Source organism: Numenius arquata, chromosome 9 (genome assembly GCF_964106895.1).
Source record: "Numenius arquata chromosome 9, bNumArq3.hap1.1, whole genome shotgun sequence".
Lineage (NCBI taxonomy): Eukaryota > Metazoa > Chordata > Aves > Charadriiformes > Scolopacidae > Numenius > Numenius arquata.
Window position 1 is genome coordinate 5,067,886 of NC_133584.1, and position 27,713 is coordinate 5,095,598.

The 27,713-nt window shown below is 39.4% G+C and overlaps 1 protein-coding gene across 1 annotated transcript; it reads left to right on the forward strand.

The window, feature by feature from the left end:
• Positions 1-665: 665 nt before the first annotated feature.
• On the forward strand, positions 666-27,263 carry PHC3 (polyhomeotic homolog 3). The gene is made up of 14 exons (XM_074153057.1): positions 666-791; positions 1,544-1,702; positions 3,131-3,208; positions 4,726-4,884; positions 6,085-6,183; positions 9,203-9,443; positions 10,943-11,820; positions 13,604-13,754; positions 14,589-14,842; positions 15,663-15,819; positions 18,063-18,177; positions 19,567-19,717; positions 19,809-20,040; positions 24,110-27,263. The coding sequence occupies exons 1-14, from the start codon at positions 666-668 to the stop codon at positions 24,262-24,264; spliced, it is 2,955 nt and encodes a 984-aa protein (XP_074009158.1). The 3' UTR covers positions 24,265-27,263.
• Positions 27,264-27,713: the final 450 nt, after the last annotated feature.

The window sequence follows — 27,713 nt, forward strand, 5'->3', positions numbered from 1 at the left end:
CTCTGCATCCGTTCCATCTCTTTCCGAACAGAGCAGGCCACCGGTGATTTTTGCCAAGAACATGTAGAGAATGATCAGCCAGAGGTCTCAGCACTGTGCTGTGGGGAAGAGTGTAGCGATAGGGTAAGGGGTAATGGTTTTGAACTGAAAGAGGGGAGATTTAGGTTAGATATCAGGAAGAAGTTCTTTCCTGTGAGGGTGGTGAGACACTGGAACAGGTTGCCGAGAGAAGCTGTGGCTGCCCCATCCCTGGAGGTGTTCAAGACCAGGCTGGATGGGGCTTTGGGCAACCTGCTCTAGTGGGAGATGTCCCTGCCCATGGCAGGGGGTTTGCAACTAGATGATCTTTGAGGTCCCTTCCAACCCAAACCATTCTATGAAGAGGGATATGGGAGTTCTCCTGTGTACCTTGCTAGAAATCTTGCATGTATTCCTAAATTGGTCATCTCTTGCTACTCTTGATGGATGTTAGAAGATCGTAACCACATCTCAAGAAATTCCACCAAGTAATAGCAAATAGTACAAGTTTATCCATTTGAAAATTGTCTGTTACTTTATCTCAGTGAAGCTTAGACTTTTTTTGCCTTTAAAATCTGTGTACTGGCCTTTTGTTTGTGAACGACTTTTATTTCAATTTCTGCCAGGCTGGACGAACACTGCACAATATGGAGAATGAACCAAACACAACAACATGTTCTGCATCCACAACGACCATCACCACCACCTCCACTTCCCGTACGCAGCTGCCGCAGATCTCTGTCTACAGCGGCTCTGACCGACACGCCGTCCAGGTACTGGGCTGGGAGAGATTCTTTCCTGTCCCGTACGGTGCTCTCAAATACAGGCATTGCAAGATACTTTACACAGGATTAACTTTCCATTCTTAATTGCTGTCTTCTTTCGCAGTGTCTGACTTGCTGGTTTTCAGAAGATGTTGTTTACTGAAGGGTATCAGACAACTTAAGAATAGTGCAGGGTACAGGCCCGCCTCCCAAATAAGGGAAGGGGAAATGCTATGCTAAAAAGTTTAGTTTTTTCACCATTCCCTAAGGGTATGGATTATTAACATAGGACTTTACAAAATAAAAGAAAATAAAGCTGTTTGACCAACATTGACTACAGGAATCCAGAAGTATTTGTGTGTGTAGCTGCTGCTTTGGATCCAGCCCCCTCTTGCTGTTCTTTAAATTAGTTCTCCTCGAACTCTGCACAGTCCGTTCTGTTGGGTTTGATAACTGAGTCTCTCCCACACTATCCTGATCCTTCAAAAAGTGGACCGTTATGTAGGACTTGTTGACAAGAACCTAAGAGGCTCGGATGTTGTGGTATAGTCAGCTGATTGTCAGCTTTTCCTTGAAAACATAAATATATTTATGTTGACTATATTCTGTTACTTGGTTGAGACCAGTGATGGAGCAAGTTCAGTATTATGTAAATGGTGTGAAAAGAATTTATTTGGTTTTATTTCCTTGTAAACCTCAGCATCATGTCAGCATGCTGTGTACTTTGTAATTGTAATTAATTACCTACTGATTTGTCACAGGTTATTCAGCAGGCCTTGCATCGTCCTCCTAGCTCAGCTGCTCAGTACCTCCAGCAGATGTATGCAGCCCAACAGCAGCATCTCATGCTGCAAACTGCTGCTTTGCAGCAGCAGCACTTAAGCAGTACCCAATTTCAGAGTCTGGCAACTGTACCACAGGTGAGAGCGAAGATTGCTGAAAAAGAAAAATAAATGGTGTAGTACATTCTAGAGTAGGACTACATTGTCAAACATAATAACAGGTTAAGTGCCTGAGCTTAAAGCCTCACAATAATTCACTGTTATATTCTAATGACTTCGTTATTTTAAATTGTATCTTCCTCCAAACTATTTGGAGGATTTTGTCCGGTGTTAGAGATGCTCCAGTAGGCGACCATTCCATGCTTTATTGCATACATTATAATGCATCGTGTAAATCATCAAACAGTAATAAAATAAATATTAAAAATAGACTATTTCAATCTTCATCCCATGATTTTCTCTAAAAGTTGATGGGGAAAGCAATGAATAGCAATGTGTCGTAGTGAAATAAAAGAAAAATAATGAACATCTGGTATCTTGCTACACATCTGGCTGCCTTATAAGTAATGGCAAAATTCAACTTTAATTCTGAGTGTGGAAATGTAGGAAGTAAATGACATTTCATTTCTGAAGCACACATTTTGACATTAGTGAACACTGGAGGAGACCCGTTTTGAAAAGTCAAGCAGTGGAAAGATTTCCTCTGACCTCACTTGAGCTTGGATTGAGAATACTGCCTTGCAGAGATAGGTGGTTGTTAACGATTTTATACATGGAAATGCTAAAATGGAGTTAAAGACTTCGGGGATATAGCTGGTTGTTGTCAGAACTGGGACTGACTCTCCTATGCTCCTGGCTTTTTCTTCTATACCTTTTCCATTAGATCGTGGTAACATATTGGTTTGTCACTTTTTTGTGATGGATTTGTGTGTGCCTATACCATTACCGAGACAGAGCAAAGAAAATCAGATTGGGGAAGGCAAAGAAGTTTTGGTATTCAGGCTGTTAATACAGAAACCTAAATCTCACTGTCCCTGTGTTTATCTGAAGGGCTGGAATAGTGTACTGTTACAGACACTTGGATGTGCACACACAAATTATCATTCTAGAATAAGGGTGTTCTTTGCAGCATTTATAAAGTTGGTTTTATTTTTAGAGGATTCTAATCATAATAAAAATTATGATGTGAGTTTTAATAATGACAGTTTTTAATGATGTCTCATTTTAAGTTCTGAGCACCTTAGGGAATGAGCTGATCAGTTAGCTCCATCGTTAACAGTTTGATAGACTTCACCTCTGATAGTTTTTTTTTCAAGTCTTGATCAGCAAGAACCTGAGTGCCTGAAATTGGGTAGGAATTAAGGGCATTTAGCACCTTGCAGACAGCATTCCGTAGCGCAGAGTGCACTTCGCTGAAAACTAGTTCCACTGAATAAAGCATTTTTACCGTGAACTCAAAGAAAAAGTAATGGTAGAGAGGGATGTTTCTGATGGTTTATGCAATGATATGAACATCACTTAAACACTTTTTGGTTTCAATATTTGACACGTATTCTTGCTATTTAGGCAAGCCTGTCAGGTGGGAGGCAATGTACTTCCCCCACTGGGAGTGTCACTCAGCAGTCAAGCATGTCGCAGACCTCGGTACGTAACTGAACCAAGCCCTCCATCCATTCTCAACCCCTCTGGTTATTATTTAACTACTCAGAAAAACACAAAAGATTTTAGTATTTAAACTTGTATGGTTAAAATTAGTATTAGAGAAGCAGTAAATAGAAGTATGATGACTCTAAGAAGTGTTGGCTGCACTTCCAGCCTCTGCCAGCGATCCTTATGGGTGCTGCCAGCCCCTATCGTTGCTGGCCAGCCTTTGAGGCTTCCCCAGTTCCAGCCCACTCTGGGTGCTCTGAGGGGCTGCCGCTCGTTCCACAAGCACTAGTGACCGTTGAGACCGCTGCAGGAGTCACTCCCTGAGCTTTCATCTCTTATGTGTTTTTTTAATTGGATTTTTCACATCAGTTTCTTTAATCAGGGTACTATTGTAGGTTAAAATCATAACTGTGTATCAGTGATTAAAGAGCACCAAATCTAAAGAATCCAAGTCAATGCTTACATTCGTGTATATATATATATACACGAAATTGATTAAAAGTTTATAGCATTCATTTTTTATTGATTATCATCTTTTATCATACATCCTCAGGTTTCAGTTGTTAGCAGCTCTGTGTTCGGTTCATGCTGTATTTCTTTAAGCAGCATCTTCAGATGTGTAATTTGCACAGTCTTTTATGTATGGTTCTACAGCTGTCTTGAGTAGGACTTTGTTAGTCCTGCAGACATCCTGCTTATTAATCATGCCCTCAAGCTGTTCATGACTTCAGTGCATAGCTTCAGTAGTTTAACTGTACATTTTTTTAAGCTCTCATAGCATTGCTTTGGCTTACAGTTGTTAGAAGTGAAATCATTCGTTCATTAAATTTTGGAGGGAACGTCTTTAAAGATGTCTGATGTTAAACTAAAAGAATAATTGGGCTGGGATTTTTCAAGGAAATCTTTTGAGTAAGTGATGAAAAAGAGCTGGGCACTTAACTCTGTTAGACTGGTTAGAAGGAAAAAAACCAAACCAACTCAAACCAAAACCACAACAGCTTTTGTTTGAGAAGATACTAAAGATCAATTGTGCAATAAATGTGCATATGTAGAATGAGGAATCGAAGTCCATATATGGCGGCACAAACAAGTGTCCTGTTTAGGTTGTATAACAAGTGTAACAGAAGGTATCAGTCCAGTCAGATAATATAAACATTTAAAAATACTTAAATATTAGAATGCAGGTATTTTTCTTAAAATATTTCAAGCTCATGGTCTGTGTCCTGTAAATGTGTATTTCTTTGAGGTATATTTTTCAGAAGTCATAATATCATTGTTTATATTCGTAACTGCTTATTATTATTTACTGCTAGATGGTTGCTTGCAGTTAAAGAATGAAAATGTATAATCTTGCCAGAATCCAGTTTTGTGATGATTGGCTCAATATATTTTTGATATCTTTACAGTTTAGAGGTTTCAACCGCCCCTGCCATTTTTGTCAAAGGCTTTCTGGCTTTAGACCCTAGGATGAATGAATTTCCATGACAGAAGCAATATTTTTGTTTCCTTAGATTAACCTCTCCACCTCTCCTACACCTGCACAGATAATAAGCCGTTCACAGACCTCCAACACCACCAGCAGCAGTATTACCCAACAGACCATGTTGCTGGGGAGCACCTCTCCAACCCTGAGTGCAAGCCAGGCTCAAATGTACCTGCGAGCTCAAATGGTAAGTTTTAATTACAGTTCTTAAGCTTAGTTTTGGTCTGTCCATTGTCATCGTCCCTTCCCATCCCCCCCAAAAATCTTTGACTGTTTCAGGTTTTATTTTGTTTCTATAAATATTTTTCTTTAAATTATTTATAAATATTTTTCTTTAGTTTCAAATAGCGTTGAGAATTTAGTCACTAATTTGTGAATACATATCTTCTGAAACACTTCACACATCAGAACTAAAAGGATTGCTCTATAGTTCTCTGGTGAAGTTTGCTTAAGTATTTTTTTTAACCTGGGTGTACTACATTATTAAATTGATCAAACATGGGAAAAATAGAAAAAGAGTGCTGGTCTTTTCTGGCTGTGTAGAAGGGCAGACCGGAGTCTGGCTCGATTCAAGGTAGATTGTTTTCCAATGCACTGGTGTCGTGGTTTAACCCCAGCCAACAATTAAGCACCACGCAGCTGCTCGCTCGCTCCCCCCCAGAGGGGATGGGGGAGAGAATCAGAAGCGTAAAACAGAAAACTCATGGGTTCAGATAAAAAAGTTCAGTAAGTGAAGCAAAAGCCACTCCTTGCATTTGAGATCTCTTTAAAAATGTGGAAGACTAACTAATGATCTCTCTTCAAAGCCTTCCATAAAGCTTGTTTTTGCTATGTTGCCTGTAAAGAAATTAATGGCAGTTCGGTACACTGGGAGTTAGTAATTTCAGGTTGGTTGTATACCTGTTCTCGTTATCAAACTTAATTAACTTAGGTAAAGTTGGTGTAACAACTCTGCTTGTTAAATAACATTTTGACAGATTGGAAGATCTTCTAAGTTCTCTTTCTGTAGCATTGTAGAAATTGGGCTGCTCTCTTGATGTTTTTTAAATTTGTTTCGCTAATTTGTAATATTAAAGGAAAAGACCTCTTTAAAACGCTTGTAGGAAATATGATACGTGTGTCTTTTTATGAGAGAGATATTTTTCTGAATATGCAGAACAAATATTTTACATTATTATATTTATTTTACATTACTATCTTTTAAATTTATTTACTTAGACTACCATGACAGATTGTTCTTTGAGTAAGTTCATCTGAAAGGAAAAAAGCTGTACATCGCTACATGTAGCTTATGTATCTCTCTTTAAAATATTGTGTTTCCTTCACATATTTTCAAAGTTTCAGTCTTTTATCAGATTTTCTTTTTTTTTTTTTTCTTGCTTAACAGCTTATTTTTACTCCTGCAACCACTGTGGCTGCTGTCCAGTCTGACATTCCTGTTGTCTCATCATCTTCATCATCTTCCTGTCAGTCTGCAGCTACTCAGGTGAGCTTCTGTAAACTTTTTAAAGGTACGTCCCGTAGAGCGGGCCAAAACTGAGAAGTAAGGAAATGCTGTGCTTAAGTTTTACTTGCTTATAAAAACTATTAACGGGTGCTGGTTATGTATAACTCCAGTGTCTTCTGTTTACCATCATCACACATTTAGAGGTGATCCTGGGTATGACATTTCGGGTCTTCATATTTAGTTCTCCTCTTTATTACTTTGAATGACTTCATGTTAGCAGCTGAACTTGTATCACCTTTTCACTGCTCAACATATTTGCGTATCATCTGGAAAAAACACACGGCACAGCAGAAATATCTACAGAACGTATTTGTCACAGTCTTCTGCTGTGAAAAGTGAACATTTATCTAATGAATTTATGCTCTCGGGAAAAATATTCTATCTTAGCAGTTTTAAAAGCCTTTGGTAAATGGACCTTATTTAGAAATCTTTCAGAAATCCAAGTAGATTATACCAGTTGAACGTTCTCTGACTTTGTTTGTTTAACCCTTCAGAAGATTCCAATAGGTTTGTGAGTCACTGACTCTCCTTTACAAAAGTCCTATTATTGCCTTGGCCCCGGAAGGGCGCGTGTTGATGTGCTCACTAATTTGCTTCTTTATTACAGTTTGTAGTACTGTACCAATTGTATTCCTCTCACCAATAGCTGCTCGTTACTCAGTCTGCAGTGTTCCCCTTGGCTGTGAGTGGACGTAGTTTCATCATAGACAGTACAAGTTGGTCAATAAATTGTTTAGTTGAGCCATACTGTGGAATTGATCAACAGATGTTTAGATGGGGCTTATCTTCATTGTATTTACCAGGGCTTCCATGTATTTCCCTGGAACTATTGTTCATACTGAAGTCAGCTTCATGTAAGAACTTCTGAATGAAAGTTGAGAGAATAGTTGTCTTCATTTTGATAATTGACCTGTTGAGGACTATTACTTAAGCCATTAGCTATCCTTAGTGATTTGAAACCTTGGCTCATCCCAGGCTTTTCCAAAAGTTTCTTGTGAGTGGTATGCAAGTGTCGGAGGTACTAGTCCTTGCCATTGTTTGTCCATTGTAATAAATGTTCTTGTACCAGTCTTAATGCAGTCGAAGTGAGTTCATCTGCCACTGACTTTGCTGCATTAGCGCTCTTTTCTTGATGGTGTTCCTAACTTGTTTTAGCCTTTCCTGGAGCCTTGCTTTCAGTTTGACTTGGATGCAGCTTTGCAGCTCTTCCTTTAAGTATGTTTTCAGTTACTTTCTCAGCACATGTTGAGCTCTTTCCCTTTCATCTGAGTTTTCAGCAAAGCAAATGGCATGGCATGAGACTGAGAGTCTAATGGGAACCGCGCTTTCGGTATGCTATAGGCTGGACTGTGAGACTGAGGCTTTTATCACTGGGTCCTAATAAAAGGGAATGGTAAAGCCTTCCTACTGTTGCTTCCAAAATTTCCATAGAGCATTATTCAGTCAGATGAGCAGCTCTGGTGATCCTGCCAGACTCAAGCTGTTCCTCTGCCCTCTCAAGGTTCAGTAGTGCCCTATTGCCAGCTGTTGTTAACCTTGGCTGTCTGGGAGTTTCTGTAGCAGCAGTGACATTGCAAAGATCCAGTTTCATCCATAGTCAGTGAGGCAATGGAAAAGGTTTAACACCGGAACATTTTATTTTTTTGTACCTTGTGATAAATACCTCCTTGGGATTTCAGTCAGCTGCGTTTAGAGAAATGTCTTTGTTTACCATATAAGCAAATCCAAGCAAGTAGGGAATGCCAGTTAATAAGAAAGAATGCGTTTGGTTATATCCATAGATGCGTATATTACGTTTAGCCAGGATGTTTGTGAAGGTACAGTGTAGTGATCTCACAGTATTGTCTTCCATGTAGAAATATTGGAGAAGCTCAGAAGATCATCAATGATTAGCAGTGTCTCAGCGGCACACATGGCTTGTTAGGTGAACCGACACTTCTCTCCTTCTTACTCTTCTCTTATGCTTTCATACTTCTTTCTTTTCATACGTGCCCCCCTCATTTACGATCTGGATGTCTCAGACTAGTTAGCTTGTCTGTTCAGGTGTGCTGAAGGCTGATTTATGCTCACAGAGATAGGATTGCAATAAATGCCTCACACGTGCCAATAAGCAAACAAATACCATTGTCTTCAGAACAGGATCTGAATTCATCCTGTGCTAACACACTGCACAGTGAGAAGTAAAATGTCAACGAGCTGCTCATTACACGAGTACTAACTGTTCAATGAGGAACGGATTATGTAATCAAAACAGTGGATGGTGATAATAATTACTCCTCTTTTTCATGTGAAGTATGATGTAAATTAGCGCTACAAGGGTAGTCTTGAAAATAAAATTCTAGCTCAGGATGTAGGATTGGAAAGCTGGCATCATTATGCACAGAATCTGGCTGTGGTATAACAGACATTAGTGAAAGTAATCATCGACTGATTTACATTTCAGACGGCAAACCTTTTGTTTCATGTGACATTGGAGGTGTCATGATTAAAAGCTACACTAATACTGCTGTAGAAATAAAGGGCTCAGGTTTGTTAAGACGTGGATAACATACAGCAGGTTCTGGTCCCGTTGACTACTCAAGGCTCTGGTTTATGTTAGTCTCTGCAAACGTACTTACAGACCACTGCACTTCTGCATAAAAAAAATTGCATTTGCTTAAGATGCTTTGTGTCATTCGCTTTGAAGGCACAATAAAAGAGAAAAAATGCAAGTTTAAATTTAATGTAATGAAGATTTTCCATTTCTTTTAAAAGTTCAGTAAGAAAAAAGACGTTCCTGTATTTTCTTTATTGCTGAAGTAATTCAATATCACTATTCTTCTCCAAATTTTGTGGCTTAAAAGATGCGTTGATATGCAGATTTTTAACTTCTCACATATTTTGATCACGTGGAATGAGAAGCACTACATAACGTCATTCTTTTGCTACTTTTGCCTGGATGTTTGTCGTAGATGTTTCTACGGTTTGTTTTATTTTCACGTTTTTGCTCCTTTCCCAGGTTCAGAACTTGACATTGCGCAGCCAGAAGTTGGGTGTATTGTCAAGTTCCCAGAATGGCCCACCAAAGAGCAGCAGTCAAACTCAGTCCTTGTCTCTGTGCCCCAATAAAACTGTAACCAGCTCCAAGGGCAGCCAACCAGATCCCTCAGAAAGCAATAGAAAAGGCGAGAGCCCAACTCCAGAGTGTCGGAGTACACCAGTCACACGGACATCAAGCATCCATCACTTAATAGCACCAGGTAGGATGAAAATGGAGCGATAAGAAAGTTATTGTAATTAAAGTTAATAAGTATGTTAGGGCTTTGTCAGAGTGCAATGCTCTCTGACTGGGTTCTTTTAGATATTCCACGTGAAGAGCATTTAATGTTTAATTGTAAATTTACTTATTTGTTGATATTGGGTGTTACTCAGGATTTTTAGAAGCATGATACAGCAATGTTCTTAAATCACAGTACAAGCACAATACAGCAATTGTAATGCATAGCTGTATCGTAATACAAACATGATTCTCCTTGCTGGTCTGTCTGTCTGCTCATTGTCAGGACACATCGTCCCTGATCTCTGGGAAGCAATACGTGGTCTGAAATCACCTCTAACCTCTTATCCTCATAAAAATCTATTTTTCTGGTGGTTCTTTTATTTTTTTGCTGTCTTGTCTGTGTCATCAGAATGTTTTTATACCAAGCACTTATTTACAAATCCACATGGATAGTGCCCTAAAGTCTTGGTATTTCGTATTAAGAGAGAAATCAAAATAAACAGTCGGTTAGATATGCATTTGCATTGCCTGCAATGCATTTGCGTTTTACCTTCTTTAGTTTGAAAGAGTAAGGGTAGTCTGGACAATTGGTCTGAATTCTGTGGAATTTAGCTTGCCTTAATGTAATGGCAGCTTTTAGAGAAAGACTGTGAGGCAGACATTCTTGAGGAACTGAGCCCTAGTGCACTTAGAACTCACTTCTGTAAAGAAAAAATCCATCTTCACTAGCAGAATAAATAATAAAAAAGACAAAATAAATGAGTTGTTTCTCAAGTGGTAAAAACAACACAAGAAGAGGTTTGCGTGTGGAGGAAAATATGTGTGTGCGCTGTAAGGAATTACTGGCAAATCACTGGTTCGCTTAAAGGTGATGTGATTTCTCTGGAAACTGCACTATTCTTAGATTCATACCTTTGAGTTTGTGTGTTCAAGTTCAGGCACATACTTGGAAAGGTTTTAATTCATACTGAACTCTTGGAATTTTGTTTAGTCTCTTAAAATTATATTGCCTAAACTTCAGCTTAGCAGTTATCAACAAGCCCTGTTGATTGTGACATGCTTATCTCTTCCATTCCAATCTGTTTCAACACAAAGGTTAAATCCATTTAAAGTTGCATTAAATTCTTAAATAAGCGAAGGCTTTTTCAGTTGTAGTCTTAGAAATAGCACCAACAAGATAAGTTTAGATACTTTAGTATAGAAAGTACATATATGTGTATATATATGTAAAAAGCATGGCTGTGTTCCTTTATTCATTGCTGCGTATTGCTTTGGAAATTGGTATATTCCCGTAATAAACTTTCTTGTGTACTATATGCTGTCAAAAGAAGATACTTCTAAACATAGATCTGAAAAGTTGAAAAAGTTGTGCTGGTCTTACTTTAAAGTAAAAACTTCCTTTCTTTTAATATATTTATAACGTTCTCTGGACTTAAAGAAATAAATACTAATTGTCACTTCTTTTCCCCCCCCTCACAGCTTCATATTCTCCGTTGCAACCTCATTCTCTAGTAAAACATCAGCAGATCCCACTTCATTCACCACCTCCGAAGATTTCCCATCATCAGCTGATACTGCAACAGCAGCAGCAAGTCCAGCCGATTGCACTTCAGACCCCCGCGGGCCAGGAGCCCCCTCCGTCCCAGCACTGTCTCCCACTCCCAAGCCACAGTCTTCCTCCTGCTCCCAGCAGCGTCCAGTCTCATTGCTCACCTATTCACATCCATCCTCCGCCCCTAACGCTGTCCCCCACTCCATCCCAGTCAGCCCAGCAGTCAGTAGTGGTATCCCCTCCACCTTCTCACTCCCCTAGTCAGTCACCCACAATAATTATTCACCCTCAAGCACTTATTCAGTCCCAGGCAAACTCCCTGGTGCCAGCAGCTCTTCAGCCAGAGCAGGCTGCTCCTCAGCAAACCACCACCAATCCAGTTCGACCAATTGCACAACCACTTAATCTTCCATCGCATCTTCCGCTTCCATCATCCCCCGCTGTACACATAGGGTCGGTGGATCAGCCCAGCTTAGTTTCCCCAGGCCAACAGATCGTGTCCTCGACGCCACACCAGCAATATTCAGCCTTGCCGTCCACACCTATCCCTCTGGCAGCTCCTCCTCAGCTGTCGACCTCTTCAACCCAGATTCAACAACTGCCGTTACAGTCTGTGCAGTCTTTACAAGTGCAGCCTGAAATTCTCTCCCAGGGCCAGGTTTTGGTTCAAAACACTTTGGTTTCTGAGGAAGAACTTCCTGCTGCAGAAGCTTTGGTCCAGCTGCCATTTCAGACTCTTCCACCGCCACAGACTGTTGCAGTAAATCTGCAAGTGCAGCCATCGGTACCAATTGAAACTCCAGTGGTAAGTGGTGATATTACAGTCCTTTATTCTTTACCCTCAGCTTCTCTGAATCTGGCCCATTGACTTCAGAAGGAGATAAACCAGGTGCAAGACAGAGCACGAGCAGAAACCTATTGATTACAGAAACGTGTTTTAAGAAAACAGTAGACATTTTCCTCTAATTTCATTTTTTGGCGTAATGGATCATCAGTCAAGAACATCAATCGAGAATTATGAAAGTGCAACTTTTGGACCTAAATTCTTACCTCCTAATGAAATTGCAGCGATCTAAAGTTGAAAAAGCAAGTAAATATATGACAACGCTTAGATCAAAATGAATTTTGATAAATACACTATATGGACATATGGAATTTTGATAAATATACCATACGGACAGTAAGCTTTTACCTCTTTATGTTACTAAATATAAGCAGTCAAATATCATGTAGTCAAATATAATACAGGCAGTCAAAATTTTGAGTAGGAAAATCATCTCTGTACTAGGTGTGAAGGTGTGTAGCAGATTATTCCAGATAATAGAGTTCTGGGTAATTAATTTTGTACTAACATTGAAAAGATCATCTGTCATGGTTTTGGCCGGATTGGCCAATCGGAATGACAGATGGCCCCTCCTTAAAAAGAGAGAAGAGGAAGAGATAAAGAGATTTATGAGTTTAGGAAAAAACTAAACTACTTTAATGAAAATTAATAATAATGAAATAATACATAATAAGAAGAAAATTTTTAAAAAGGGAAAAAAAAAGTATAGAGCGTATACAAAACCGTATCAAGCTCCCAGGACGACGATCATGTCACCAGCAGGCACAGGGAGAAGTCCCAGGCTGGACTAGGGGAATTTTTGATGCTGTCTTGGTGTTGCCCGTTGCTGCCATTTTAATTTAGTTCATTGTTAGTCTCAGGCATCTGCAGTTTGTAACTGAAGGTTTCGGCTTCACTCACACTGGACCAATATCACGTACAGTGAAATATCAGTGAAATAAAAACGATACGCAAACAATGCTGACATTGCAGATGGCATTGCTAGAAGCTTTAGTGGTAACATGCTAATGAGAGTAATGTCAGCAAAACAATCAGCAGCTCTTGCAGGCTTTTTTCAAGCTACCAACAGGTTAAGGAAGAAGGTGTGCTGTTTATTTTTAATTTATATTAAGAGGGTAATGATAATCTCGACTCTCTGATACTTCATGTAGAAATCGGGCAAAAGAGTAGAAGCTGGGTTTGTTTTTGAGAAGGTGGTGTTTTACATCCTAATTTACTAAACTGGCTGTCAGTAATTCATGTAAATTTATTTTAATAGTTTTGAGTAAAATACCTTATAATCTCTTACAACCACTAATACTTGACAGTCTTGGTTTACTCTTCTGAAATGCTCAGTTTGATTACGCTGCTGTATAAGAGAACAATTTGCATACTTCTCATTTTGTTATAAAGCTTGCATTTTGCAGAAGTGTTTAAATAGCAACAAATGTGCATGTAAATAAAAATACAGTAAACTATAAAGATAAGACATGGAAAAAGTTGAGTTCTCTGGCCTGTTTGATAGGAGAGCTGTGCCTCTTTATATTTTGCTCTTTGTAACAAAATACTTTAATTTCACTCCCCTGGACATTATGATGTCCCCAGAATTCATTGTTTTGTAGGCGGTTTGGAAACTAGTATTTTATTAGGAGATTAGAAACATATTTTAACCGGTAATGTCTTTTAAAAACTGTATTTATGCAACTCTTTTAAGGTATTAAGCTAGAATGGAAATCTCTCTAAAGCAATAGTTTGTTGGATGCAGATTTACCAAGTGGAGAATGTATGTGAAGAAGAGATGCCCGAGGATTCCGAGTGTGTCCATATGGCTAGAACGCCGACGCCACCCACTTTGTCCCCACCAGCCATACCCCTGGGGAACGGAGAGGCGCTTAATTCCGATGATCCTTTGTCAGGTGAGAACAAATGTCAAGCTAAGGTAGCTGTTCTGCTTAGAAACTTCTGCTCCTTATTGGTGTTTTAAAATAAAAATCTATGATTTTCATCCTTGTTATAATTTATTGCTGTCATTTTTTAAGTAAAAGAAACTATATGAAATATATTAGAGATCCATGTGATAGAACAAATGATTCAGTCCCGAAGATGTAGTTTATATATGTATTTGGATAACATATATCACGGAAAATGCTTATTTGAAGCCTTTAGCATATACTTTTGTACTAATCTTAACTAATATACTATATAATATACTTTTACACTAATCTTTATACTAATCTTAACAGGAGTGTCAATCTCCGGTTAATCTTTAGGTGATAGCTGTGTGATATGGGCAAAATATGTGTTTTTCTACACATGAAACTGGGTGCTTAGGGGCTTGATGTTGTATGTACTTGTGACCCTGCAGCTTATTGAGGCTCAAAGCATTCCTGAAAATAAATTATCTCGTTAGAAATACCTCAGCTGCTCAGTCTTGAGATGCAGTGTTTGAAAATACTGATTTCTGCTCTTGACTCAGGGATTTGTGATTTGTGTAGGTAATTAATGCTTATAGTTAGTAGATATTGAGAAAGGAAAATGTTTCCCTGAGAGCTGTTTGTTGGTGGAATAGTCTGTCGAGGCAAACTATCTTGTTTTGAAGGTAAAATCTATAAACCCTAGGGAAGAGCCCGTGTTACAGGATGATGGGTACAGAGATGGGTGTGTTTATCACCTCTTAGTTCTGGAATTCGGAGCCAACAGTTGGATATAAGTGATTAAAACATAACGTACTTTGTTTTTTTTTTTTTCAGAACATGGGGGACTACCATCAGTGACATCATCAGTCAGTGCCTCAGTAATTAAATCTCCATCTGACCCTTCACATGCCTCTATTCCACCGCCACCTCTTTTGCTTCCAGCAGCAACTACAAGGAGCAACAGCACATCGATGCCCAACAGCATCCCCAGCCTAGAAAACAAACCTCCGCAGGCTATTGTGAAACCACAGATCCTGACCCACGTTATCGAAGGTTTTGTGATTCAGGAAGGGTTAGAGCCGTTCCCTGTAAGTGTAAAAGTTACTATTAATTTTTTTACTACTAGTTTTTGAAACAAACTGCTTCTAAGGATGGTGTTGCTTGCGGCTAGTAGCTGTTTAGATCTTGAATCATTTTTCAAATGTTGGTTGTGATGTTTTTTCCACTGATTGGTAACCTGTTTCCTACAGCCGTTCAGTATCCTTTTGTACTGTTTGTATTGCCTTCCCTACATAATCCGGATTAGTGCTACTGTTTGCCTTGTCAGTGACACTGGGTGACAAGGGACTTAGATGGAAACAGACACAGTGGAATAGACAGGCTGTATCTGGAGATAAATACAGAGGCTGCCATTTGCAATAACTTCTTTTTTACATTTGTCTGTCTACTACATACCTCAATTTAAGTGGTACCTTAATTTAAACTTCTGAGATGAGTCTGTGTTAAAATTTTGTTGTTTAAAGCAGTGGCCAAACCCCTTACTGAGCTCGGTGTGATTAGTACTGTGTCTGGTGAGAATTACTACTGAAAATTTAAATCCACAAATGGACAGTTTAAAACCTGTGAGCCTGCCTCATTAACAAATTTAATGTCTCTCATTTTCACATTCCTTCATTTCTCTAGGTATAATGTATTTCTTTTGTTAAACGTAACTGCAATCTCTGCAGAGCAGCAGTGAGTCTCTGTATTTGAGAAATGGTATTTAGAGCTTTGGCACTATATAATAATGATTCATTGGTACAGAATAGAAACCGATTCTAGTCTCAGCTACAACTGCTAAGTTGCAAATACTATTTTCAAGTATTACTTGTTCAGTTAATCACTGTTGCTTTGCCTTTATTGCAATAGGTAAGTCGTTCATCTTTGCTGGTGGAACAACCTGCAGAAAAAAGATTGCTGGTGGAGGGTCAAATCATGAGCGTCGTGTGTGTTGAATCAGACTTGCAGAATACAAAACATGCAGACAACTCATCGGACACAGAGATAGAGGATATGATTGCAGAAGGTTTGTAGTTTTTGTTTAATTAATTTATTAAGTTGGAGACTTGAAACAGAGAAAGCTCTGGGGAGACCTTATAACAGCCTTCCAGTACCTGAAGGGGCCTACCGGAGAGATGGGGAGGGACTCTTTATCAGAGAGTGTAGCGATAGGACGAGGGGTAATGGTTCTGAACTGGAAGAGGGGAGATTTAGATTAGATACTAGAAAGAAATTCTTCACTGTGAGGGTGGTGAGACACTGGAACAGGTTGCCCAGAGAAGCTGTGGATGCCCCATCCCTGGAGGTGTTCAAGACCAGGCTGGATGGGGCTTTGAGCAACCTGGTCTGGTGGGAGGTGTCCCTGCCCATGGCAGGGGGTGGGAACTTGATGATCTTTAGGGTCCCTTCCAACTCTAACCATTCTGTGATTCTAACATGGTGATTTTCAGTCTGATGCTGCTGATAACTTCGGTTATGTCTTTGAGTCCTGATACATCAGGTACGTTATTCAAATCCCCTTTTCAGTATTTCCAGCTCTTTGCTGCACTAGTGCTTTTTTTTTTTTATCTTATCAGTACAATAGTTATTTTTAGCAAGCAGTTTAGTGTGTTAACATCGCTATAACAGACTTTTACAAATTCATAGTTAAAATCTTTCAGTTAAACTTTGATACCTGCATTTCTGTGAGCTGGCATCAGAGTTTAACAAAGAGTTTAGAACAAAAAGCTGGTTTGCAATTTTTGCAAATAATTATGTAAAATTAAAAGTACGAACACAGAGGGTGAATAGCAAGAGGCAAAGTATATGAAACAGTGGCTCAGGTAAATTAGAAATGTGGGGGAAATGTATGTGTGTTTAGTTCTCTCAATTTTTGAGCAGTGTATTTTGTCCGTGATCATAGCCATGTGGCTTGCAGTTCTTAACCCAAATGACCACAAAATATTACATTTCAGTTTTTGCCGGTTTCACTCCTTCCCTCCTTTCACAGATGGTGCATGGGGATAAGGGTGGTTTTTTCCAGGCCAGAGGCGAGTTGGTTTGCAGATACGGTGGGATTATTCTAAACTGTACAGATCATGCTTTACCCACTAAATACGCTTCCAGCAGAAGAGAGCACAGACATTCAGCGTGTGACGTGGGCTGCCTTGGTGCCTTCTGCTGTTTTCTTTTGAGATTTTCTGCTTTTTCTTTCACGGGTTAACTTTCTTCTCTCGGCTGGTGTTTGAGTTCTTCACAAGGAGGAGGAAAAGTGCCTCCTCATCTCACCAACAGCAGAAAAATACTCTGTAACTGTAGACTGTGAATTTGTAGATGCTTATCACAGAATCACAGAATGATATGGGGTTGGAAGGGACCTCTGGAGATCATCTAGTCCAACCCCCCTGCCAGAGCAGGTCCACCCAGAGCAGGTTGCACAGGAACATGTCCGGGCGGGTTTTGAATGTCTCCAGAGAAGAAGACTCCACCACCTCTCTGGGCAGCCTGTTCCAGTGCTTTGGCACCCTCAAAGTAAAGAAGTTCCTCCTCATGTTTAGATGGAACTTCCTATGTTCAAGTTAGTGCCCATTACCTCTTGTCCTGTCCCTGGGCACCACTGAAAAAAGACTGGCCCCATCCTCTTGACACCCACCCTTTAAGTATTTATAGGCGTTAATCAGATCCCCCCTCAGTCTTCTCTTCTCCAGTCTAAAAAGACCCTCAGCCTTTCCTCCCAAGAGAGATGTTCTAGGCCCCTCATCATCTTTGTAGCCCTATAATCCTTTTCTTTCTTACGTGCAGCTTATCTTTTTCAAAGATAAGATTCAATGTTTTACTTGCTTTCACAAGTCCCTTTGGTTGTAGCAGTTGCTTATTCAAAGGAAGTATTTTAAAAGGGTAATGCATTATGTCATTACAGGAGAGCTTGAATCGGAGCTGTGGAATGCCCGGTTCTCTTAATGAACCCTTTATAAGCAATTCATGAGGACTGTAACACTTCTTTTTCATTGTTCGCTGTGTTTGAGGGTATACTTGCTCATGGATGGGTTGAAATTTAACAAAAAAGCTGATTAAGTTCATTGAATAACTTAATTGAAGGCTCAGTAAGGTTCAGTTTGCTCAAGATCTAAGCTATGACTTGCTTAGCTTTTCATAATTTTCTGCTAATCAAAGTTTTTAATTAAATGTGTTAGTTATTTGAAAGTCTTCTACATGCCTGCTTCAGATGAGAAATTCAAACATAATTGTGTCATTGAAACTGACTTCTTTATGCCTCATTCCTTTCTTTAGAGGGACTGGATGAAATTGAAAATGAACTTCTGAAGTGTGAATTTTGTGGGAAAATGGGATATTCTGATAAGTTTCTACGGTCAAAAAGATTCTGCTCCACATCCTGTGCCAAAAGGTACGCTGTCTAGTTATTGCTTATCGTTATTTGGTTAACGGAATAGCACCCAAATAGTATCTGATGTTGGAAAAATAAAGAAACGGTAAAAAGTGAGTTTGCAGAGTATATGGGTACAGAGGACTATGGGAGATTATAATGTCTTTCAAGAAGATAGATGAAGGGAATTACAGTAAAATTGTGGACCTCTTTCCAGAGGGTGCCGTGAATGCTGTTGGGCTTATGGGAAGGTGATGGGTATCATGGAAGAGAAATCCATTAAGGGTTACTAAGTGTTTGGAAATTGGTGCAGAGGTTCACGGGCCACAAATCGTTACGTATTTCCCATATTCCTGTTGTCTTTCCCACTGATGTTGGGCAACGTCAGAGGAAGAATGCTGGGCCGGGTGGGCTTTCTTCCACTTTTCTGTGATGCTGGGGGAAAAAAACCCACTCAGTTTATCTTGGCATAATTGAAACGCTGCATAGACAAAAAAAAAAATCCTTAAATGTTTTTAGTAACAGTGTAAAAATTCTTTATTTGCATAGAGTAAAATAGAAATATTCATAAACATAAATAATTTAGTTTTTTCTAAAGCTTCTCCTTTCTTGGAAATAATAAGTGATGCCATTTGCTTGTACGTGGTTGGCAGAGGAAAACAGCTGGTTTCTGTTTCTCTTTGGGTTTAGTACTTTGCTTTTATTTTGTTTCAGTTGAGAGAGGAAGAATTCATCGTCAAGATCTGAATGTAAAATCTTCCATCATTACAGCTGGAAAATTGATGTTTAATCCCAGTTCTTTTAGAAACGGGGAATAGTTTCCCATTTCTAATCACCACTTAGTTCTTTTTTTTCATCATATGCCTAGAGACCATCTCTCTCTTATGGCTGTTACTTTTTTAATCCCTGTGTGAGACATTCCCATTTTAAGTAGTGGGAATGTGCATTTTTGATTTGGTACTTGTTGGGACACCACCAGTGAAGTAATCTTAAAAAGGAATTCGTCCCCTTAAATTGGGATTTTTTGCCTCCATCCTACTTTGACTGGGTATCAGCCAGGTGGAGAAAATGAACGCGAAAGATTCGGTGTGACTTGAGGCTTTTAGTGGATGTTTTAGGGAAGCGAGATTGGACTATATGATAAAATGCAAAGGTATATCCATCATGGAAAATTTTTAAGAATGGGAAAGACGGACATCTTCCAGGGATGATCTAGATGTACCTTATCTTGCATCAGGACAAGGGGTTTGAGTAAATGGCCTTTGAGATACCTTTCTCTTGCATTTCTGTGGCAGCTGCTGGTGTCTTTAATTAGGCAGCGTTTCTACAACACTGTAATTTTATGGTTACTTGATTGACTTCAGTCCAAAGACCTATTAGTGCATTATTGAATATATCTTACTTCTTTAGGCACAGCCTTAGTTGCACTAAGAAATTTGGGCTGTTTACGTCAGACAAGACCAGTCGTTGGAATCGGAAATCAGATAGCCAAAGTCTTGGGCGACGCGGGCGTCGACCGAGTGGCCCTGATGGGGCGTCACGAGATCATTTTCTTAGACAGGTCTGTGGAATATTTGCTTCAAACTATGGCATTGTTTTGGGAATTACAAATAAAATATAATACTGTAGTGTATTTGTACTACGTTTTCCAGCTTCCAATTACTTATCCATCTGCAGAAGAAGATATGGCTACTCATGAAGATGCTGTTCCAACTGCCATGACCACCCGTCTGCGAAGACAGAGTGAAAGAGAGAGAGAACGTGAACTTAGGGAACTGAGAATTAGGAAAATGCCAGAGAGCATTGACTTGTTACCTGTGGTGCAAGCTGACCCGTCGGTATGGACTGTCGATGAAGTTTGGGCCTTTATACATTCTTTGCCTGGTATGTAACGTGCAATAACTTCAATAACTTGTTCCTTTTGATTTGTTTCGGGTGTTTTTTTAACAGTAAAATTCCTTGCTTTTTAGTGGCAGTGCGATGAGGAGGTGGCGTGGGAACAGCACTAGTGTACTCATTAGTTGGTGATAGAAATCGGAATGTGATTTGTTTCCTCTTCCTTGTTCCTTCAGCACAAATCCCATGTTGATAGAACTAGTTCCACTTCTGCTGTTGCATCCCAGCTGATGGAGATTAGAGCTGTTCCTCCCTTCAGTCTGACTTCTCTCCAGAGGTCAGTAGACAGATCAGACACACTTCCTCCTTTTACACGTCTGTCTTCTCTGCCCCCCTTACTTGCTGCTTATTCAGTAGGAAAAGCAAGAAGAGAGTTATTTCCCTTTATGCAACTCAAAAATTTGAAAGACCTGTCCCGATACAAGCTGTTAAAAAAGAGTAAGCAAGTTTCTTCTATAAAGCTAAACTGTTTTGTGGAGCTTTGCTTAGTAACTGAAATGCAGAGAACTTCTGCATGTGGACTCTGCGTCCTGGTAAACACAGTCTGCTCTCAGAAGAAAATAAACGTGTTTCTCCTTATTTACAAACTTTCCTTTAGAATGTTCAGAGTTACCTTTACATCATCTTCGGGTTACTTGACATCTACTTATCATTCCCTAACGATACCAGCTTTATCATAAGCTTTATCTTAAGCTTTAAAGTTTCACTCCCCACTCCTTCCCTAGGATGCCATTCTGATCAGCTACTGTAATCCTTCCAGGTAACGAGGCAGGTCTCCATAACAGCAGTTGTACAAGAATTTCTGTTGTTTACCCGTGTAACTCGCGTGTCAAAACATTGACCCGGGTTAAGTTTTTTCTTAATTTTCTGCTTTTTCTGGAATGTTAAACCATTTTTCTATGTTACCTCATTAGGCTAATAACCTGTAAGGAATTATCTTCATTGCGAAGTCATACACGTGGGTTCTGACAGATAATATTATATAAAGTATGTCAGGCAGAGAATTGACTAAGAGATGTCTTAAATCAGCAAAAGCCATTCTTGAAGTACCTTTCTTTCGGTAGTTTATAAATTGCAATTAAGTTACATTATCTGCTTCTGGGAACCTGCAATGATCTGTGTAAAAAAACAAGCAAAGCTCCTTCGGTTTAAGACACGGTCATTCGTGTTTGTGTACTTTAGCTGTGTTACTGGAATAGAACTGTATCTCTGCTGGTTTGAGTTACTATTTTTATAGATTTGTGGCTCTAGTTAATTCAATAATGTCTTGACCTTAGGTTCTGCAAAAGAATAAACTTCCTGTCCTAGAAAACTTAAAGTACCACATAAACACAATTCACTTGCAAGTGTGAAAACACAAATATTCTTCTTAAAATGTGTTTTCTGTTCTAAAACCATTACTTTTAGAATATTTCACCAGCTGCTGGGTCTGGGTTTTTTTTTGTATTCTATAAACAAGGTAGTCTTTGATTTTTAAATGAACTTTATATTTTTCTGTATTTAATGAAAATGTATTATAATTACTCATTCCCGTCCATATAAAGACTTAGTGTCTCAAATACTTTTTTTAAAAAAGTTCAGTAGGTATTTAAAATTATATTCCCAACTTACCAGAATTTTTATTGTTACATAGCTACATTCATGGGTTTTGGCAATTTTGGGGTTTATTTCGTTCAACATATTCTCGAGCTACTCTCTTTGAAAAAATATTTTTTTCATGTGCTGCCAGAGCTGAATAATACAAGAAATAATATAATTGACTTCCATTCTGCTCTGTTTTAATATATACTTGGTGCAAACCATCTGTCGTGTCGTAGGGGACGGTGATTTGTCAGCATTTCATAAACATTAGGGACATCTGGTTTGATTGACAGCTTTCTGCAGAGAGTCTGTAGCTGAGATCTAACTGCGCAGTCAAGTGTCCCTGTCAGGCTTTTCCTGAATTCCTCTGGAGTCTTTTGGAGAAATGAAGATTGTAGGACACTTCTACCGTCACCTATTTCTTCTGGGGGAAAGAGACAGCAACACTTTAAGCCCCAGTTGAGTTGTTCCTCCTTTCTTTCTTCAGTTGTGAGATTAATGGTCTTTCATCTGCTTCCCTTCCTTTTTTTAGTTAGGTTCTTGCACAACAGCCAATTGTGAAAGCGCTCAGATGAAGGAACTGAAATGCATTCAATTGTCATCCTTTGCTTTTCCAAAATCACTTTGATAAAAGGTATTTTAGGAGAAGTTGGACGGAAACACTTCATGTCCCACTTAAAGGAAAAAAGCCTGCAACAACCACCAGTTATTGTCTATTTTAATAGGACCACTTTTGTTCCGAAATGTAAAAACTTCTCTTGATCTCCTGGATTCTTTGTAAATGCTGTGGACTGATAATCACTGTGTTGAGGTCTCAAGTCTGACATACAGCGATACCTTTCCCAGAAATACATCCTTAATTCTGATTAAAAGTTAGCCAGCTGCTACCGAGTGACTGTTTTACTTTGGGGATTGTAGTTTACACAGTTGTAACCTAAACTACAAAGGTTTAGAGGTGCAGCCAGAGGCTACAATAAAATTCCATAAGATGACCTTTCCTTTTTCAAATTATCTTTTAATTTTTCCCTTTCCTTAATAAAGTGGCAGCTAATTGTTGCATGAGGTCTGTTTAACAAATCATTAAGAAAAAGAAATTGTGTTTTATTCTTTGTGAAAAGTTAACCTTTGCTAACCTTGTATGCTACAACCACTACACAGTAATAATCCAAATGAATTAAGGTTTGGATGTCTATACTTCCTTCCATGTTTCCTTTTTATTTGTCTCTTACACACCTGTAAATCCATCAGGAAATTAGACTTAGCTATTCTTTATAGAATTTAAAGCCGAACACACAAAAGGACATGAAATTAGTCAGTTGCTCTCATCTGGGGTGGAAAAGGAGTTCTTCACAATATTTTTATGTCTCTGTAATAGTATACTTTTAGAACAGGGGAAAATAGAAAAATGCCAAAAAATAGGCTTAACTGAGGAATAACTGAAAGCAGGAATGGAAGGTGGAGCACAAATTAAAATGTGCCTGACAGGCTCTGAGACAGACAGACCACTGGATCGAGAACATAAATATATAGAAAACATGAAAAATGTGGCTATGGGGAAAGAAGCTTCAAATAAATAACTGACAAAGAGTGCTCTTACTCACGTTGTTAGAAGCCATTTGTCCATCTAACAGAGCTGCCGTACAGCCAGGCATAACTGACTGCTGCTGCTTAACACACGTCCAGAACTTCTTTTTGAGGAACCTTTTGTTTCCACGGCGGTCTTCAGTGGAAAGGGGCCCTCAGTTACTTGGGACAGTCCAACCCATGGAGAGCCCTTTTGCTTATGTTGTAGGCTCAGTAACCTGAGACCGTGTGATTTCATGTTTAGAAAAAGAATTTATAATTATATTTATAATTAAAAAAAATAAAATGCAACGAGTTTAAAGTTGCACTTGCGAAGTGAGTTATTGCTGTGTATAGAATATTCTCTCAGGTAACTGATGATAAATGTCTTTGTGGGACAGTTCTGCTAAAGCCCATAAATCAAAATTCTGCTTACTTGATCCAGTGGTGGTAACATATAGATGGAATTAACATCTTTTAGAAATTGTAGCTACGTGAATTTCCTCACGGAGTTGTCCATAGCGGTAGAATATGCATGTCTTTTTATTGCTGGAAAGAACCCGCTTGAGTTATGCTCTTATTTGATTGCTTTTTCAGTGGTATTTTGCCAGTCTCTTTCAATTGTGAGATGATGGTGAGTGTTCCTCTTAATGAAATGAGAAACGGGACTGGAAATTTCCAATGAGTAATTCTCCGATAATTATAGTGTGTAATTAGAGGCTGTAGTAAAAATTACTTTCAGATTATCCTGGAAATTCCCATTGTGGTATTGAACTCTTGCATATACCTTGGGTTCCACAAGTTGAAGGGAAATTGGAAATTGTGCAGCTGAAAAGCTCTAGGGTGGACAGTCATTGCATCTAAGAATGCACATTTCTAACCCAGGAATTCTTTTTTTCCTCTTGCCTTGCAGGTTGTCAAGATATTGCGGATGAATTTAGAGCACAAGAAATTGATGGACAAGCTCTCCTCTTGTTGAAGGAGGATCACCTTATGAGTGCAATGAATATTAAGCTTGGACCTGCGTTGAAAATCTGTGCACGTATCAATTCGTTGAAAGAATCCTAAAGGGGTGAATGTGAAGGTTTAAACAACAGTTTCTCAGTGACAGAACCGCCAGTAATACGCCAGCATCTTCACTGTGGCATGAGCGTTACTATGATGTTTTGTTAAACATACGGGCTTTTCCCCACATAAAGACTTAAAAATATTCCTTTGATTATACCAGGTAATCCTCTGTAGTTTCTAAGAATTAACAGGTTTGGGGTAAAGCCTGAGTAAAACTTTGAGTTGAAGCGGGAGTTCATGGAAATACATGAAGTGAAACATGCGGTGGTAGGTTAAATATTCCCCAACGTGTACTTTATCTTATAAGTTTGATTAACACCCCAGTCTAAACGTTGTTTAAATTGTGTTGCTGTATTCTGAAAGATTTTTCCCACATACAGCAGTTTTTGGACTGAAATAACAGAAGTGTCCACAGACGCTGTGGAAGCACTAATAACAGTAAAATGCTATGCATTTAGTTGTGCTCTCTTGAGTTTCTTTTAGTCTTGAGCAAATTGTTTGTAAAGGGGTAGGTTGGCAGCCGGTTTTCCTTGTGTAGGCTTACCCTCAGCTCTGCCACTGTAGTATTTTCTTGAAGCCTGGAAATACTATAAACCACGTAGATGTCTCATCAAAATCCTTATCGTCGGGCGACTGAAATGCAACGGCACGATCCTCTTGCTAGAGGCAACTGAAGCACATGTTACTTTACTCTTTGTATGCTGCTATCTACTAAGAGGGCATTAAGTTGTTAGGTTTGTAGTTTCACGTGCTGCTAGTTAAACTAGACCAGCAGTTCTCAACTGGGGGTTCAGAGTGGATCCTGACAAGGTCTGAGAAGACTCGGGGTTCAGGTTCCGAAAGGCGTGAGGGGCTGAAAACTGCAGCCAGGACTAGCTCATGTGGAGACAAGTGTACTTTAAAGACTGGAGGTGGAGAAGGGGTAGCGTAGCCCAGATGCTCTTGTTCTTGATACCTCTTCTAACCTGTCTTTCCCTGTAGCGCATTCCCATTGCCTCCCTGGAAGCTTCCAAGCACCTTTTATTTGTCTGCTGGCTCGCATGAGCTGGGCTTGCAGTAGCCTGAGGAAGGAGCAGGGTGGGTTGCTTGATGAGGTCCCTCCAGAGCTGGGCGTAGGAGCAGCCACCCCTGCATCGAGGGACCTGCAAGGCGGGGGCAGGAGGGATGCCCTGCCCCAGGACAAATCTCTAGGGCACCCTTCCTTGTCCCTCTGGCAGGAGATTTCAACCTGGATGCTGCAGACCCAGGCGGTGGGATGAGCGTCTCCCTCTGTCTTCCCTCTCTGTGCGGAACAAATACCTGTTTCCCCAGTTACTGACACTCTCGGAAGCCGCTTGGGCTCAGAGGCAGCAGCGCCTTCTTGGCCTTCGCTTCCCCATCACCTGTGTACAGACGTTCGTGGATGTATTTTGTACCTTCTCTTCCCTCCCTTTTGCAGCTCCGCTCCCCTTATGTACAGACCTAGATCCCTAAGCTCCTGTGCAGGGAAGGAAGGGTATGTGTGCCGATAGAGTCGTTGTGTATATTTGAATTTAAATATGTGTATGTGTCTACAAATAATGTATTTTGTATTTTATGCAGATTAATGCATAATATATGATTGTCTAGGGCGATATTCAGGGGGACCCTAAAGTATTTGTGAAAAGAAGAGGAACTGATGTAAAGTTTGAGAACTGCTGACCTAGATCAAAAGGAGTCAATGCACATACACTGGCTGAGAGGAAAGTTTATGACAGGTAGATTAATATGTATAATATTTAATTGATGACCTTGAAGAGTAAATTGGGATTACAGAAAAATCTGTGCTTCATTTTCCTTTAATTAGACTATTGCTTTGCTTTTATTAACAGACTTTCTACCGTTATCTTCTAGAGATCAAAACTACAATCAGTTTTTAATTACAACTGTTTGAGCTTACTAATAGCAGATGCTATTAATATTTTTATTAACCACTGAAGCTCCAAGTTAAGACAACCCATTGCTGTTACGTGCTCGTACGTGGTGAGAGCCCTTACCCAAATGGCACCAAAGGCTTTAGAGAATTCACTGATGTTTGGGTTTATTTTGGAAGGAAGTTGCTAAGCACTTTCTGATTTGGTTTTTTTTTTTTTCCTGTCTTCAGTTCCTGTTGTCAAATAAACTTCTCAGTTGAAGGTTCGACGTTTGGCAATGTTCATTTGAAAGAGATTCAAGTTATGGAGACAGAAGGTTCCCATTTGTAGCATTTCTGTAAGATACACCCTGTAGCATAGCTGTAACATAGGTTCGAAAGGATGCGTTCTGTTTTGATGAGCTAATTGAAGACTAAACAGATCTTAAATATTTATCCTTTGGCTTTTGTCTTAAAGTTTCATTATTTTTATACGAAAATTTCACTGGCTAATTTTTAACCTGTCTTCTGATTGTACTGTTCTTTGGCAACGTAGACGTTAATGTGATTTGATAACGGCTTAAGGCATATTTGAAAACGTGGAGTTACGAGTCTTACTTAGACCTGCAATTAGTCACAGTGTCGTTACATGCATGAGAATTTCACCCGTGTTTTAATTTGGCTTTATTAGACAGCTTTTAGGAGAACTTCTACAGCTTGTGTTTCTGTACAACTCCTGGGCGTAATCGCTGGCAGATGCCGGGGGCTCAGAGCAGACCCAATTAACGCACGTCTGTTCTGGTGCACGACATCATCTGTGGTTTTGGGAGAGCTGCAGATAGCGAGTTACGCGTTAAATATTCATGAATTCAGCAACTAAGAATGTGGGCCTTATGTATATTGAAAGTTTTTTCTCCTTCAGTGATTTTTTGGCATTAAGCAGGAACTTAAAAGCAGACACAGCTCTACCAGCCTATACCGATAGAAAAGCACGTGGGTTGGAGTGTTTGCCAGGGTAGCCGTGTCAATAAAATCAGTCTGGAAAAAAAAATCACGCTTGTATGTGAAAGCAGGCTGGAAAACTTTTAAGTGCAACCAAAGTCTACTTCAGAAGCTTTTGAATTTACTCAAAAAAAAAAAAAAAAAAAAAGCAATACAACACTCGGGGTACTATTCCTCCAGAAACATTTTACGTACCGGTTGCTTGTTTCTGTTCAGATCAGTGAGGTTTTCCCAGGCTTGTACTACCATTGCCCATGGCTTTCCCCTCAAATTAAGTCTTGCAAAAGAGGAAGTATTGTGGATTTTAATTGACTTTATTTTTTTAACACTTGCTCCCACTGGATGTGTCTACAAGAAATCCTTTTCATTAGCTTTATTTCCTGGGGTTTTGTATTCTGTATTCAGACTGCTGCTGTTTGGGCTACGCCTCAGGGTAATCCCTGCAATATTTATGTTCCTATAGAAACAAATATAGCATGCTGTAGGATTTTGGCTCAAAAGGGAGAGATGTTGGATGGCTTTTTCCCTTCCTTTTTCTCCACTGGTCTCCATCCTGCCCTACTCCTTAATGCAAAAA